At 32.7% G+C, this 16,005-nt stretch overlaps 1 protein-coding gene across 1 annotated transcript; it reads right to left on the minus strand.

Annotated features, from left to right (window-relative positions):
• Positions 1–7,159: 7,159 nt before the first annotated feature.
• On the minus strand, positions 7,160–13,270 carry LOC131930115 (uncharacterized). Its single transcript, XM_059286490.1, has 8 exons — positions 13,044–13,270; positions 12,006–12,056; positions 11,057–11,110; positions 10,685–10,741; positions 10,104–10,145; positions 9,273–9,386; positions 7,308–7,613; positions 7,160–7,206 (listed from the first exon to the last, which is right to left on the minus strand). The coding sequence occupies exons 1-8, from the start codon at positions 13,231–13,233 to the stop codon at positions 7,160–7,162; spliced, it is 861 nt and encodes a 286-aa protein (XP_059142473.1). The 5' UTR covers positions 13,234–13,270.
• Between the last annotated feature and the right edge of the window lie 2,735 nt (positions 13,271–16,005).

Here is a 16,005-nt window from a genome sequence, read left to right on the forward strand (position 1 = left end):
TTTCTTGTGCGTAGCATTGGTTTCTTTGTTCGTAGTATTGGTTTCTTTGTTCGTGAATGTGGGGTGTCGACAGGGAGGGACATTCTGCTGGAATGTCGAGGCCTGTGTGTTGAAGAGTTTCTGTGTCACGTTTGTGGTGTATGGACGGTGGTCCGAAATTGGGTGTTTTGTTTCGTTGAGTTCTGTTTGTTTTGTATGTCCTGAGTGTTTTGTTTTGTCTAGATCTAGATTCTATTTTTTTATAATAATTTTGGTTCCATGAAATAAATTTTATATTATTGTTAAAGTTTTTCTGTTTTTTTAATTTAGACTAAGGTTAGGGTTTAACCACTGTGGGTTCTACCACGGTTGCACTGACCGGACAGATTAGTTAGTTAGATAAGCCTAGAAGGGTAGATTTTAGGTATCCCCCCCTAGCAGGGCTTACAAATTGGTAGCACGAGTGGGGTCAGTGCTTTAGTCTAGCTAAATTTTTGTTTTTCTGTTAGAGCTAGTGTAGCTTAGATACATTTTTGTTTTTTGATAGGCCCTTTTGGGAACCATATGTGTTTAGTTTTTTGTGTTTAGTGTAAGGATTGTTTAAACACCCAATTCGGACGAGATGGCGGGGCACCCGATGAACATCATTATTGTGCCACCCAGAGAGGTTAAAATCCAGAGGTTCCATGGAGACAGCCATGCCTCGTTGGTGGAACGTTTCATTGAAGAGGTGCAGGTCGCATGGAGGGCGAGGAAAGTCCTCTCTGCTGAAGAAAGAAAAGACCTCCTCTGGGAGCACCTTGGGGAGTCTGTTAAAGAGGAGCTCCGATGTAGGGGCAATGATCTGGAGCAGGATCCTGAGGCAACTTTAATACTCCTGAGGGACATTTACGGGGAAAAGCGTAGCATCCCCCAACTGATGGCCCAGTTTCAAAGGGTGGTGCAAAGCCCAAATGAGACAGTGAGGTCTTATTCCCACCGTCTGCACCAAGCCTTTAGGGTGCTTACCGCCAGGCAAACAAACCTGCACAGGGCCCCTGTGAGTCCAGTCTTCCTGCGAGACCAGTTTGTTCAGAACCTTAATCAACCCTCTGTTAGGCGTCAGCTGGAAGAAATGGTCTTCTGTGACCAAAAGGCGTCATTTATTGTCCTGAGGGATGCGGCTATCAGGTGGGCACAGGACGAATGCCCAGGCAGAGAATCTAAGAGTGTTACAACTTTAAACACCAGGCCTGATGTGCAAACATTAGCACCTCCCACTACATCCAACCTGGAGGACAGAGTAGACAATTTGGCAGCACAAATCTCTAGTATTTCTGCTCTCGTTTCCCCAAGGGGAACGCAGTTTGCACCAGACAAGCAGAGACCGACTGTGAGGTCCAGGTCCTGCTTCAAATGTCACCACCTGGGCCATATAGCCCGTAACTGTTATGGCAACATAATGTGTCCCGCTTTTAATCTGCTCACCTATTTTTTTAACATTGTTCTGTTCACATGTCTGGTATCTGCATTTTTGAATTTGTATTGCTTGCAGGTACTGCAAGCTTTACAGGGGGTGAATGTAAGGGGCTGGGGAGTTATTTAATTATTATTTTATTACAAAAAGGTGAATGTCACTTTTTGTGTTCCTTTGAGAATTGTTGTGGTTTTTAGTTAAGTAGTCTGCTATTATGGCGCTGATATGATTTTTATTTTAAAATGATTGATAGCCTGGTTATTGTGTCTTGCTTATATTTTGATGTTATTATTTATGCAAACTTTGTTTTGGAGTGTGGCTCCACTTTGCTTTATATCCTGAATGTAAGTTATTGTTGTATTAGGGACTATTTTCTTGTGCGTAGCATTGGTTTCTTTGTTCGTAGTATTGGTTTCTTTGTTCGTGAATGTGGGGTGTCGACAGCGAGGGACATTCTGCTGGAATGTCGAGGCCTGTGTGTTGAAGAGTTTCTGTGTCACGTTTGTGGTGTATGGACGGTGGTCCGAAATTGGGTGTTTTGTTTCGTTGAGTTCTGTTTGTTTTGTATGTCCTGAGTGTTTTGTTTTGTCTAGATCTAGATTCTATTTTTTTATAATAATTTTGGTTCCATGAAATAAATTTTATATTATTGTTAAAGTTTTTCTGTTTTTTTAATTTAGACTAAGGTTAGGGTTTAACCACTGTGGGTTCTACCACGGTTGCACTGACCGGACAGATTAGTTAGTTAGATAAGCCTAGAAGGGTAGATTTTAGGTATCCCCCCCTAGCAGGGCTTACAAATACATATATATATATATATATATATATATATATATATATATATATATATATATATATATATATATATATATATATATATATATATATATATATATATATTTATATTTATATTTATATTTATATTTATATTTATATTTATATTTATATGTATGTATATATACAAAACATATAGGCCTACAAAACATATAAAAACATATACAAAACATAAAAACATATAAAAAACATATGCAAAAAATATACAAAACATATACAAAGCATATATAAAAATATACAAAACATATACAAAACATATACAAAACATATACAATTCGTATACAAAACATATACAAAACATATACAAAATATATGCAAAACATATACAAAACATATACACATAAAAATGCACATACAAATACACAACACACACATGCATAAACATATACGTACACGTTCACGTACACACACACGTACACACCAACACACGTACACGTAAACGTAAACGTACACGTTTAAGTTTTTGTTTTATGCTTTTGTTTAATCCTTCCCTCTCTACAATAAATATGCTTTTTTTACCAGGTATAAATATATATATACTTTATCTGTATTCTACCTTTTATAGATGCAGCTGTATTTGAGATCTCTGATTTGACACAGTCTGCATTTTGTGCGCATGGATATTCGATGCATGATGAGCCCTCTTTTAGAGTCATTGGAAACTTTTCTCAATATTACTATTCGCAGTTTGTAAACGGAAAATTCAAATTGACCGCCCAATTGTTTGTATCAGGAAGTGTAAGCATTCTTCTTATAATCTGTTTACATTATTTGTGATTACCTGGTATGGCTAAAGGTAATCAGAAAATATAACTTAGATAAAAATATATACTTAACGTACATTTTTATATACTTTTTTTTCTGGTAACTTTAATCCCTCATTACTCAACTTCAAAACGTATGTAATTCTTTGACATTATTTAGCTTTTACGATTTAAATGAAGAAATGGCTTTCCTTTTAGTTTTCTATCAATTTTGTGTTTAAACGTTTTATGAAATATATATTTTTTATAAAAAAAGGTCTAATATATGAATTATTAGCAAAAAACAAGCACACACTTGTATTTTATGCATAACAAATATTTTTTCACAAACTATTAACACATCAACAGAAAATTTATAATCCGCTTATGTTGCTTGAAAATTATTACATTATTCATGAAGTGAATAAAGCAATGATGTTCGGTTGGGATAGCCAAAAAGCATGATGCAAAAACGTGAGAGTCTGTTCTAACGTGTAATAACTGATCAAACTAAATTGTATAAAAAGTCAAAGTCATTAAGACTTGCAAATATAGTCTCGTATGATCGTGTTCCAAAATCACATAATTCTGCACAGACTTCCCATTTTTATCGTAGGGATTCAAAATACACCAATAATAAATTTAAATAAACCGGGAGTGATCTCCCCTAAACTTTCTCGAATATTCTTATATAACTTGGAATATAGACATGATTTTTAATTACTTAAACTTTTAAAAATAGAATAGAATCTCATAGAAAAAAGAATTGCGCACCAAGCGAACGCCAAAACAAAATGTACATAATAGTGCACAATATTATTAGTACTTTACAATTTTACATGCGTTTTTTAAGAAATCGGAAATAGCGTAAATTAATACTTCCGGTCAACGGAAATTACTCAAAATTTGACAGAAGGTAGAGAATTAGATCTTTTACTTACATGTGAAATTTCATTTATCTATCTGAAATAGTACTCAAGTTATAGGATTTTGGAAACATTCAAAGTAGAAAAAGTACCACTTACGGTTATCGGAAATCGCTCAAAAGTTGATACGGATCTACGATTTTAATAAAATACTTATATATGAAATTTCATCAACCTAGCTGTAACGGTACTCAAGTTATCGTGTTTACACACAGACAGACAGACACACAGACACGCCGACATACGGAAAAGATTGCAAAATAATGTTTTTCCGTATCATTGAGGTGTAAAACGTCGAGATTTGTAAAGATCTCGATTTTTTTTGCACAATTACAAGACTTTTTCTATACTTCGTATATACGAGAAAGTAAAAAAAGAACGGACAAATTATACACGAAAAATAACAAAACATTTACAAAAAGTTAATGCAAAAACTCTCAACACCACTATACAACAGAATTCAATGGTGTAGGAAATACACTCCAGACACAACAGACACCTTCAGGAACCTTCACCTCAAAACCATCACACATAAAGCCACGGAAATAACATACAGACTCATTTACAATTTTTGTTGTGTTTGTGTTTCTGTTGTGTTTGTGTAGTGTTTGTGTTGTGTTTGTGTAGTGTTTGTGTTGTGTTGTGTTTGTGTTGTGTAGTGTTTGTGTAGTGTTTGTGTAGTGTTTGTGTTGTGTTTGTGTTGTGTTTGTGTTGTGTTTGTGTTGTGTTTGTGTTGTGTTTGTATTGTGTTTGTATTGTGTTTGTGTTGTGTTTGTATTGTGTTTGTGTTATGGTTATGTTGTGTTTCTGTTGTGTTTGTGTTTTCTTTTGTTCTGTTCTTAAGTTGGTACATTTAAAAAAGGTTCACCGTGGCGGAGCACGTGTATATTGCTAGTAATGTATTATAGGGATATGATATTTACGGTAACATACATTACTATTACTAGGTCAAAATAATAATTTGGAGTTAAACTTTTCCAAGATGTCCTTCAGTCTACTGCGTGTAAACTTACCGTGTGAATGTGCTAAGACTATCTAAAATTGTTCTTTATTGAAAGAGTGATCATGCATGGACACTGTGTACCTCTCGATTTTAAAGGTTTTTTACTCATTATTTTTCATTAAAAGTCACAGATTGCAGGCAGTCATAATAATTTTTTTATCGAAGATGCTTTAGGCCGAACTTTTTACTGTCATTTGTGGCTGTCTAGCTATCAAAGACTATATGGGTTCCAGAGGCGTAGCTAGGGGGGGGGGGGGGGGAGGGCGGCAGCCCCGGGCGCCGACCGTAAGTGGTAGAAAAAAAAATTAAAAGCTCATTTTCAGCTGCAGTTTTGAATTATAAACTGCCGAAGTTAAGTAATGTAACGGCTACATGCCTTCCCATACTGATTTAACTGTTTTCTACCTTGATATTGTAAATGTAAAACATATACCCTTTACAAACAGTGACAGGCAAAACTGCTTTCCAGCTTTACCTTGATAGAGGGGGGTGGGGACGCTTTTCGCTGATTAAAATCGCAAGGATTTGTACTGGATTGGTGAGTAGATAACTCTTTTAACACTTAGAAAGAAAAAAATTGCACTAAAGCGTATTGTGTTAGAGAAAAATTAGAAAAAAAGGTGGTGGATCGGGGCGCTATTTTACCAATGTAAAAAAATAAATCGCTTAGCACTTAAACATAGAAGCCAATTCTATTGACGCGTAGTTAGTAGTGTACACAGGGGAGGATCAGGGGTAGCAGTCTGAGGGGAAACAGCCGCTCCGCCTACAACTATTTGATATCATCCAGCTAGTATACATATACATATATATATATATATATATATATATATATATATATATATATATATATATATATATATATATATATAAAGCTCAATTCTGTATGTAACATGTAATAAGTTTGTTTGTCGTTGACATACTTCGATCGATTTAAGTGTTAGACTATTATCGTGCTCTTAGTCTAAATTTATAAGTTAAAAAATTACTATTGAAAGTGTTGGGAAATAATTTTCATTTTTCAAACTGATAGTAATAATTGTCGGCATGTTCATTAAACATAATTTAAAAAAAAAAAAAATTCTAATTATGTCTGAAAGTTATTTACATTTAGTCCTTTAGCACTTACTTCCCTTTGATAAATTAGGAAAACACAATTACTTCCCTTTATAAAACATTGCATTAGTGGAAAAGAATTTACTTCTTATTACTTTGTTTTGGTATTGGGTAAAAAATAATTACATAATTAGCGGGGATTGATCAAGTGCAAATGTTGTAGGTATTTTACGAATAAGCTTGGAGTATTATAATTGTTCATTTGGTTTGGTTTGGCACCTACGTTCGTTTAATTAAGTGCAAAAGACTATGAATTATTTGGGGTACTGTAGTCGATTATTAAGCTGAAACATGCGATTCTGCCCCGGGCTAGACTGTGAGCACTTTGCGTTTATGTTCGCGTTAGTGTTTTCTTTGTGTTTAGGTTGGGTTTGCGTTAGTGGTTGCGTTTTGATTTGGTTCGTTTTTGTTCTTTCTTTTTTTCGTTTTCTTTTGTGTTTTTTTTTTGGGTTTGTGTTTGTATTTGTGTTTGTGGTTGGTTTTGCGTTTGGATTTGGTTTGTTTTCGTTTGCTTTTTCGTTTGTGTTTTTTTCTTTGGGTTTGTGTTTGTGGTTGATTTTGCGTTTGAATTTGGTTTGTTTTCGTTGTTATCTTTTTCGTTTGTTTATTTCTTTGTGTTCGTATTGGTGTTTGTGGTTGTGGTTGGGTTTGTTGTTAGGTTTCACAGAAGCCAGAGCAGGGCCTGGCCGGGACGGCTAGTATATATATATGTATATATATATATATATATATATATATATATATATATATATATATATATATATATATATATATATATATATATATGTGTGTGTGTGTGTGTGTGTGTGTGAGTTTTGTGGGTGTGTGGGTATATGTGTGTATATAATATGTATATATTCTTTTATAGTTTTGTGAAAACTGATGTGAATATATATAGATATATTTTGGTAACTATTTAATCACTTTGTGGGACGGCGTCGCTTACGCGGTAATGGGCCAGACTGCTAACCAGAAATTCTCAAGTTCAATCCATGTTCTAGTTAGTAGAACGTCCCTGAGTCCACCCAGCTTTGATGGGTACCTAACTCATGTTAGTGACAGTGAAGGCGGGTGGGCAAAGTGCTGACTACATTATTCCTTCTTATGCGGAGGTCAAGAAACATTTATCAGCCCAATGGATAGCTAGGTCTAAAGAGGATTGTTTACTTTTTCTTTTTTATACACTGTTAATTACTCAGGGTTACTGTCATATCTAAATTAATTAAAACAAAAAAAAAAATCAGTTTTACCTTCTCCTTTCTTTAAATTTTTTTTATTTTTCCTAGACATATTCTTTTTCATTTTCTTTCTTTCTCTATTTCCACGAAAAACAACCCGTTCGTCCTCAATATTGCAGCCTGATTTATTGTCATTTGATTGATATTTATTGTCTTTAAATGCCTTGAGATGTAACGGTAAATCTTTAACTGTCGCCAAATATTTATTTATTTGATCTTGTATACATTTTATGTTATCTGGATCAGAGAGTAGACGTTTAAATCTTTCATTTTCCAAAATGTTTTTCTTTTGAAATAATTGTTTGGACTCTTCGAAATCTGTGAATAGAAAAATACTCAGCTTCAATTTGTGTTATTAATGTTTAAAAAAATTGATACTTAGAATGAACTGCTTTTAATGTGCTACTCATCTGATAATTAATATGTAGAATGTATCCTAATATATAAAACGCCATGTGCGCTCTTCTCTCTCTCTCTCTCTCTCTCTCTCTCTCTCTCTCTCTCTGTCTGTCCGCAAAATATTTTCGCCGGACATCACGTCAGAAACGGCAGCGATATATGGAGAACTTTATACGGACTTTTGTTGAAAATAATATGTTAGATGTTTTAAATGTATAACCACGATTTTATTTAAAGAAGAAAAATAAAAATTAAAGGCGTATTCGAATGTAGAAAAACAATTTTATTTATGCAACCGGAAAAGCATTAATAGATGTGTAAAAGAACGCATAAAACTGTGACGTCACTAATGTTTATACATTTACTAATCACGTCATCTGCCGTGTTTACAATAAAAAGAAATGAACTATTTCATTCAAATTTGATTTAGATCTACGTACACTATGAAATGTATATACAATACAATTTTTCCGGCCTAAACTCATAAAATTTATTTTATTTATTTGGATTCTAGATCTAGACTAAATCTAAATCTACGCAATAACTAGGCGTAAATCTAGATTTAGACTCTAACTTCTCTAAAATCTATTCCAAAAATAAATTGCTATATTAGGACTAAACTGTTTCAAGACTTATTTATTTATACAAAATCTTTGTTTGGAACTAGCTAATTTGGGATAAAAAAATTAATTTGAAAGAATAGGCATATTAGCGTGAGTTAAGATTTTAAAATACGTGTTTCATTTTTCCGTATTTTATAAGGTGCTTAAAAAGCGGAGATGTTAGTGTACTATAAACCACGTAGGAGGTGCGGGTTCGAGACACACCAAGTCAACTTGGTTTATGTATTTTTTTTTATTATGCTCGGGCTAAACTTAAAAAAACAAATCTATTATGATTCTAGATCTAGATCTAGATTGTCGGGTGTCCGATAGGGCACTTCCCGGCGCCGCAGGCACTTCAAATTTGGCAGATCTTGCCTTGGGGCGACAGAACACGGGGGCCGGTTGGCCGAAAAGTCTACGATGAGGGGGTCAAAACTGACCTCGACTGACCGGTGCCTTATATGAGCTATAAATCGAAAAAAAATGTCCACGGAGGAACCTCTTCATAACTCTCGAGGTCGTAGACCGACACTCGGGCGAATTAATTAAGCATTCAAATTCTCAATGTTTTCGAAAGCCTAAGCGAAGCTGGGCAGCATGCCTAGTATGTATATAATTTGGTTTTCGAATTGGTATTGGTTGCCTATTGTTATTTTAAATGTGTCAGATTTTTAGCTATTCAGTTATTTCTTTACTTTGTCACTGATATCATTCAACGTGAAGTAAAGCACTAATAACTATGTTATGATATATTTTTCTCAAACAAGTATAACATTAAAATATATAGGCCTACAATTCACGTGTAACGGGTACCGACAGCTAGTCTTAGTATAAAACGTAGATTTGCAAAGCTTATTCAAATAAGAAATGCTTGTTGCATTCATCACTTTATTCAGATGTGTGAATAAAGTTGTTTATTTTATGCTTCATTATTTTTAAAAAAATATTTTTTTAATAAGAAATAATAACATACCGGGTTCTATTTTTTTACATTTATATTTTCGTTTTCGTTGTTTCAACCACCACATCACTCTCAGAATTATACAAACGATTGCTATGGTTGTAGCTAGTACGAGGGAAGTGGTTCCTGTATGAAAAAAATGACATATTTTGAATATGTACTATATTAATTTAGTTGAGATAAAAAAGTTCAATACATTGTATTTATATAAATTACAAATATATAATATAATCTCAAGAAATTTATAGTCTACTTTTTATAAGCGAATTATGTACTTTTCTAAAAACCGAATTAGTAAATTTTTTTTGTTTATATAAAAATTTCCAATAAACTTAAACTTTGTGTGTAAGCTATCAATAAGTATTTTTCGATGAGATAATGTTGTTTATTGAGCATGATTCTAAACAGTCAACATATCGCTTCCCTAGAACCAAACTGTTCTGACTCCAATTTTTAAAAATGTTCACAACTAGACATTAAAGTTTTGTGTTCCTTGACATTTCTATATTAAGCCATTGGTGACATTAAAGTGTTGCGAACAGTAAGAGATAAATCTAAAAAAAAAACAACATAAAATTAGGACTATCTGGTTCTAGGGAAGCTATATTCCGAAATGATATGTTGTTATTTATTCACACCAACTAGAGTCAAATCACACTGGAACAATTATTGTACCATAAAAAATATTAAAACGTTTTAGATTAGAGCAACATTTTCATAGTTTTTGATTTTGTAGCAATAATACTGCAAGTTAAGAGAACTTCTGTTTATTGTTGCTGATGACAAAACAATGACTTAAAAATTATTTGAACAAAGAAATACTAGATTTCACATTTCAAGTACCTATTATCAATAATGTCACCATCTTATCGTCCTGCTTCTGACCTGTGGAACCATATGAAATACAACATTTATCACAAATATAATACTGGTCTATAAAACTACATTTTTCTGATTTGCTTAGTAGTAGTATTGTAAGCCTACAATCAATACAACATTTTTAGAAGACATAATAAATATTAAGTTACTGTAAAATGTTAAACTAAAAAAATAGCTACAATAAAATTAGATGTATTCGCATTTGTATCTAAACAAGAAATTTACTTTTACATTAATATTTGAATATGAATATTTATTTGAACAATAAATTTTTTGTCAGGATTAGGAAAACGAATAAAAAACCAGTAACGTGTACTTACCTAACTCACTCAAATGTACATTAATTGAGATAAATAAGAGAAAGAGAGAAATTGCAAAGTCAGAGAACGTAATAGAGACCTAATACATTTTTTTGAAAAAAAAAAAGAATTTTTACTGCTATTTGAAATCTTATATTGAGTTGGTTCAGCTAAAATGTGTAAATTAGTGAAACTTAATTTAAATAATTTGCGGACCTGCCGTACATTGTGTAAACTTATACTTACCGTTAATTTTCAAATTTTGTACTTGATCTTCAAGATAACTTAAACGTTCTGTCTTATCTGAAAGTACACAAACTTGTTTATGAAAATTTTTTAATCGTTTGATGAACTAAATCAAAAGATACAATCAAAATCACATAAGCTTACAGGCAAAGATAGTAACAAGTACTCCAAGTAGGCCTACAGAATTAAAAATACGTTTATGGTAGTTTCCTAGAAATATTTATTAGTTTGTGACGTATGAAGTAAATATATGCTTGTCGTCTGTATGTCTTCATGGGAATGTTTGATAATTTTGATTTAATACAGTTCGATAACAAACTAGGTTTAAGATTTAATCAAAAATTTGATCTAAATAATTTAATCTTTACTTACTTTTTATGTCCATTCTAATTTTCCTTAATTGTTTGTGTCTAGAGCTTTTATATTCTGTAAAATTACAAAATATATATTTTCACAAGTCTAAAACCTAAATTTAGCCGTCTAAAAGAATTACCAAATAACTTTTCGTAACGAATGGCAGATGACTTGTAGTCTTTTATTTAACGCCATAATAAATTGTGTATCATGTTGGTGTAAGAGGGTTATAATTAATACAATTTTTACAAGTTTTTATTTATAAGCATTTATTTAACTTGCTATCGACTCTTTTCTGTCGTGCTTCGTCGTCATGAATAGAAACTGACGAAATTTTCTCTAGTTATTTAAATAGTTCATTATTATATATTAAAAGAAAATCATTATTGTTTTCCTCCCCCCCCCCCCCCATATTAAGTACTTTTTACCACTCTGTTATGCGCATTTGTTTTTAGTCTTGCAATTCAATGCTATTAAAAAAAAAACTTTTAAGTACTGAAAATCAAAATTCATGAAACGTTTTAATAACAAACAATTATGTAAGTATGCACTAAACATAAGAAAATAAATGATTTTCTTTAAATAATCATGAACTATTCAAATAACTATAAAGTAAAGCGTGGGTGGCTATCTATGTATAGAATACCTTTACTAAATACTAAATATTAACGAAAGACCCAGGCCTGTCTTTCTACTTATTTAAATAATAGTGCATTACTATATTTAAAGAAAAATATTTATTTTGTTCTATCAAGTGCATAAATATATTAAAGTTTGTTATTAAAATAGCCGAATGACCAAGTAAATAATTTGACCTAATTTCTTTCTCAACCAACCACAGAGGTTGTTGAAAAATATGCTATGTTGTATTTATTTATTTTGAAACAGGCCAAAGATTTGTATCTAAAATATATCCGGTTTGCTCAGTAGATTTGTTATGTTTGTTAACATATTTCTTCAAACTTACCGGCTATCAATCCATCTATGAGTTCTTTAGTTGTTTTCGCTGGCGCTTGTTCTATTCAAAGAAAAATCTATTAACATTATAACGTTGATGTTAACAATTAATGAAAAGAAAATAATGTATTAAAAAACAGTAACTAAGCAAAAATATTCTTAAAATGAAAAATATTTCAAAACCATCGTTAAGGATAATGTTTTTCTAAAAGTCTGATTAATGTTTTATTCGCACATAAATAGTAGTACTTTATAGAAATGTGAAATGCGTTTTTTTCATGCAGTAAATAGGGTAAAGTGTGATATTGAGATTTAATGGATGTAGTACAACTTACATGTGCTTGTATAGATACACACACCCGAACAAGTAGTTTAAAAACTACAATAAACAATGCAAATAATTGATAATTATGTTGCTTTTAAAAAGCAGTATAAATATACAAAAAAATATTCCAAATATCATTCTTTTTCTTTTGCTTTCAATTTAGTTTTAATGAGTTTTACAGCTGTTAACAAAAGTTATTTTTATCTTATAAGGTTGTTTTAGCTTAAAATTTAAAGAATAATTAACTCGTTAGATTTTGCGGAAATATGACTTTTGCTTTATTAAAAAATGAATCATCATATTTACCTAAGTAGAAAAGCTGCTAGAAAGATAAAAATGAGACCGAAAAATAAATATAGCTTCTTTGAGCACAATCCTTAACCATTCCTATAATTGAACAAATTTTAATATTATTTACGTTTGCTATATCCCATTTCACTTATATAAAATAAATTCATAGTTGGAATCACTTACGTATTATAAAATACAATTACAGACATTAAACCGTTCATACGAAACACGCACCCAGATTGTTAATTTTTATTAAGGTAAAGAAGTAGTAAAGTACCACTTCTGTACCTTTGTCTACCCTTGGCGTTGAAAATATCACTTTATGTTTATATTGCACTTAAGACCATAATGCAGGTGAAGTAGACTTCATCTGCTTGTTAGTCGTCCTATCAACTTTTGCAACAACGAAAATAATCTCAGCACATCTCTTACCTGTGTAGTTACTTATTTCACCATGAGAAAACGAGTGATAGCAAGCCGGGCTACAAGAGTAATGTCGCATTGAACGTGTGTTTGTACTCTTTGCCATCTCACTACACAACTTGAGACGCTCTTCTCTTGTCGTGATGTCCAGCGGAAAACATTCCTCACACGTCCCGAGCTCCTCAGCACAAAACTGCATCCCACTGCAACAGGTGCCATACTTTGGGCAAGGGATAGGCCTCGATTCATTACAATGTAATTGTACGCTCCCTTGATTTTATTAAATGAAATACGTTATAGCTTTTATAATATAACACTAACAACATAACTATATTTTGTTAATTTATGTACTCTAAAGGCCGTAGCATTTGTAAATACACAAACTTACTTTCTTATCATTGTCTGAGTAATAATTTTATTTTCCTGATAATTAAAATTATATATAAAGATTAATTTATCGAGTTATTAAATGGGCCTTTACATGTACAGTAATATCGGATGATTATTCTAAATTAATGAATTTCAATTTCAATTTAAAAAAAGAACGGGATAGTTACCCGCTGATAGAAACACAGGAGCAAATAACAGGATCCAAAATGAAGTGAGAACTAGCATTTTTATATCATTTTTGTTCTGAAAAACGGCATAAAATAAAAACAAGTTAATAAAAAGTCTAGTGACAATTTAAGCGCAATTTCCTTATGTTATCTAAAAATAGATAGTGATCAAGTTTGTTTGTAAAAAATGTGAAAAAAATTATTAGACCTAGCGAAACAAAACCTTGTAATTGTAACTCCCGAACGAAAGGATATTTTTGAAAACTTTCTTCGGCAATATTGTTCTAATTTATGACAGAAATCGATTGGTACATGTTTCAAGTCGGTCGCTAAGTGGTCTGGTTGCCAAGATATGGGCAAAAAACTGCATTTTTTCGAGGTTTTTTGGCTTTTCCGGGAAATCCAGGAAGGAATTCCGGGAATTTTTTGACCCACAATCATCCTCGGAATTTGCTTAACATATTTGCTTTGGAACTAGTCCTCGATATTGCTTCGTTGAGGAGGAGATACGACTTAAAGCTGGGGACACACATCCATCCAGAAATGACGAGTTAATAATCGCAATTGTCCGTATGGAAATTGCGCTAAAAATTACAAAGGTAGCAAGGTGGCGAGAGGGAGCGGTAAAAAAAAATCAACAATGACGATGTATACTATAACTAAATTCTCGCTAAAACGTGGTGAAACAGACTTTTTGGGGATGATTTACTATTTTGTATTTAGCATGACGTAGTATGAAAGTAGAGTACCTGGCCAACGGAAGGACTGTGTGAGCGACTTGTCATGTATTTTTCCATGCGTTTTGTGAGATCGCTCACTGACGTTAGGGGAGAGAATGAAGGATATAAAAGGGGAGCGTAAGGTGGACTAGAAGTGCCATTATGGTGCCTCTATAGAAGAATGTTGTAAGCTGTCACCACGTCACTCTGTTTCTGAATTGTATTTTGACTGCTGTTGTTCCACTATGGATTTTTATTATTAATTCCTATGGATTTATTTATTAAAGTGAATAAAATTGTAAGTTGAAAGAACTGTTATTCGTATTCATTGAAGAACTCACAATAACACCGTATTGTCTCATCTACAAATACGCGTTGTTACACGTGGTTTAAGGATGCTGTGAGTGAGACGCTAGTCACAGTGCTGTTTGTAAATAGTGAGTAAAAGAAATGCAATTAGACTGGCAGAGTTAGTGTTTTAGAATTCGAGAAAACATGCTTTGAGCGGAGGATACATTGCTTAGGATTTGACTGTGGCGTTTGAAAAAAAAATGGAGCAAATATGTTTTTAAGGTTTGGTTCCAGGTTGACACCGCTCTAACCCCCCCCCCCCCACCCCACGACTCCATTTGATATGTACTAAATCTATACGAATCGTTGTGTCTCATAACGCTTCAACCTGTGTCTAGGATGTATTCAGCATTGATAATTTATTAAATTAAGAAGCATAATTATGTGTTTGCAGTAATTTGTTCGTTTCGATTTCACCCCCCCCCTCACCCTGGATGATATACCCCGGTCCACTACCTTCACATACCTTCAAATACCTTCACCCACCAACACCACCCCAACTTCTGACGCTACTGTTTGTCGTCAATGTAGAAGATAATTTTAATTAGGTTTCGTCTTAAGATTTCTTCGTTGAATGATGTATTGGTATAATTTACTCGTAAATTTAAACATACTCAAGGTTTCAGTCGTTTTATCACACACCGTTGTAAATTCACGACAGTTGTCTAATGCGTGTACTTGATATCTAGTCAAGCGAATCTTGTACCTCTATGCTATCATAGAAGCGTGTCAGGTATGTAGATAGTGTTGTGGCACACTACACACATACCAAATTCCACCCAAGTAGTAGCGACCACATTCAAGAATTTTTTAAAAAATCGAATTATGTACTTTTACATCAAATGGGCTATAACTATTAATTTTAAAAGCATTACTGTAAATTTAGCAACTTTTACATATGCTATTTTTAAATAAATTTTTTTGCTGTACATTGACGATATTTTTAAAAAAAATCTGCTGCTTAAATTTGTTAATAAAAAAAAAAAACTCATTTAAATAGAAGCTTCAGGCAAATGAAAAGATGGGAAGTGTCATCAGTGATTGAACGGGAGGCACTAACGATGTCGGTGTATACAGAGAAAAGTAGAAATCTGATCTAAAGGACCCATGCAGCGCCCCAAACGAACAGATAGAGAGAGACAGAATATTTCAGAATTTATTCAATCAACAAGAAAAAATGAAAAGCATTAATAGGAAGATACTGTTTGTTATTCGTCAATGAATAAAGGCGTAAAAGTCATGATACTTGTCAAAATTTCTATATATATATAATTCTCCTCTTCGAGCCGTTAGAAAACAAGCTGCAAACGCTCTCCCTACCTCCCCACCCCTACATGATTTTAG

Source organism: Physella acuta, unplaced genomic scaffold, assembly GCF_028476545.2.
Source record: "Physella acuta isolate Inbredline_101_S28 unplaced genomic scaffold, ASM2847654v3 ptg001720l, whole genome shotgun sequence".
NCBI classification, from domain to species: Eukaryota; Metazoa; Mollusca; class Gastropoda; family Physidae; genus Physella; species Physella acuta.

Bases quoted from the DNA above. Each gene is read 5' to 3' on its own strand.
- LOC131930115 (XM_059286490.1), bottom strand. From the start codon at position 13,233: ATGCAGTTTTGTGCTGAGGAGCTCGGGACGTGTGAGGAATGTTTTCCG. The intron at 9,387-10,103 runs GTACTTGAAATG...TTTTTCATACAG, and splicing joins GGTGACATTATTGATAATAG to GAACCACTTCCCTCGTACTA. The intron at 7,614-9,272 runs GTATGTTATTAT...TTCTATTCACAG, and splicing joins ATGTAAAAAAATAGAACCCG to ATTTCGAAGAGTCCAAACAA.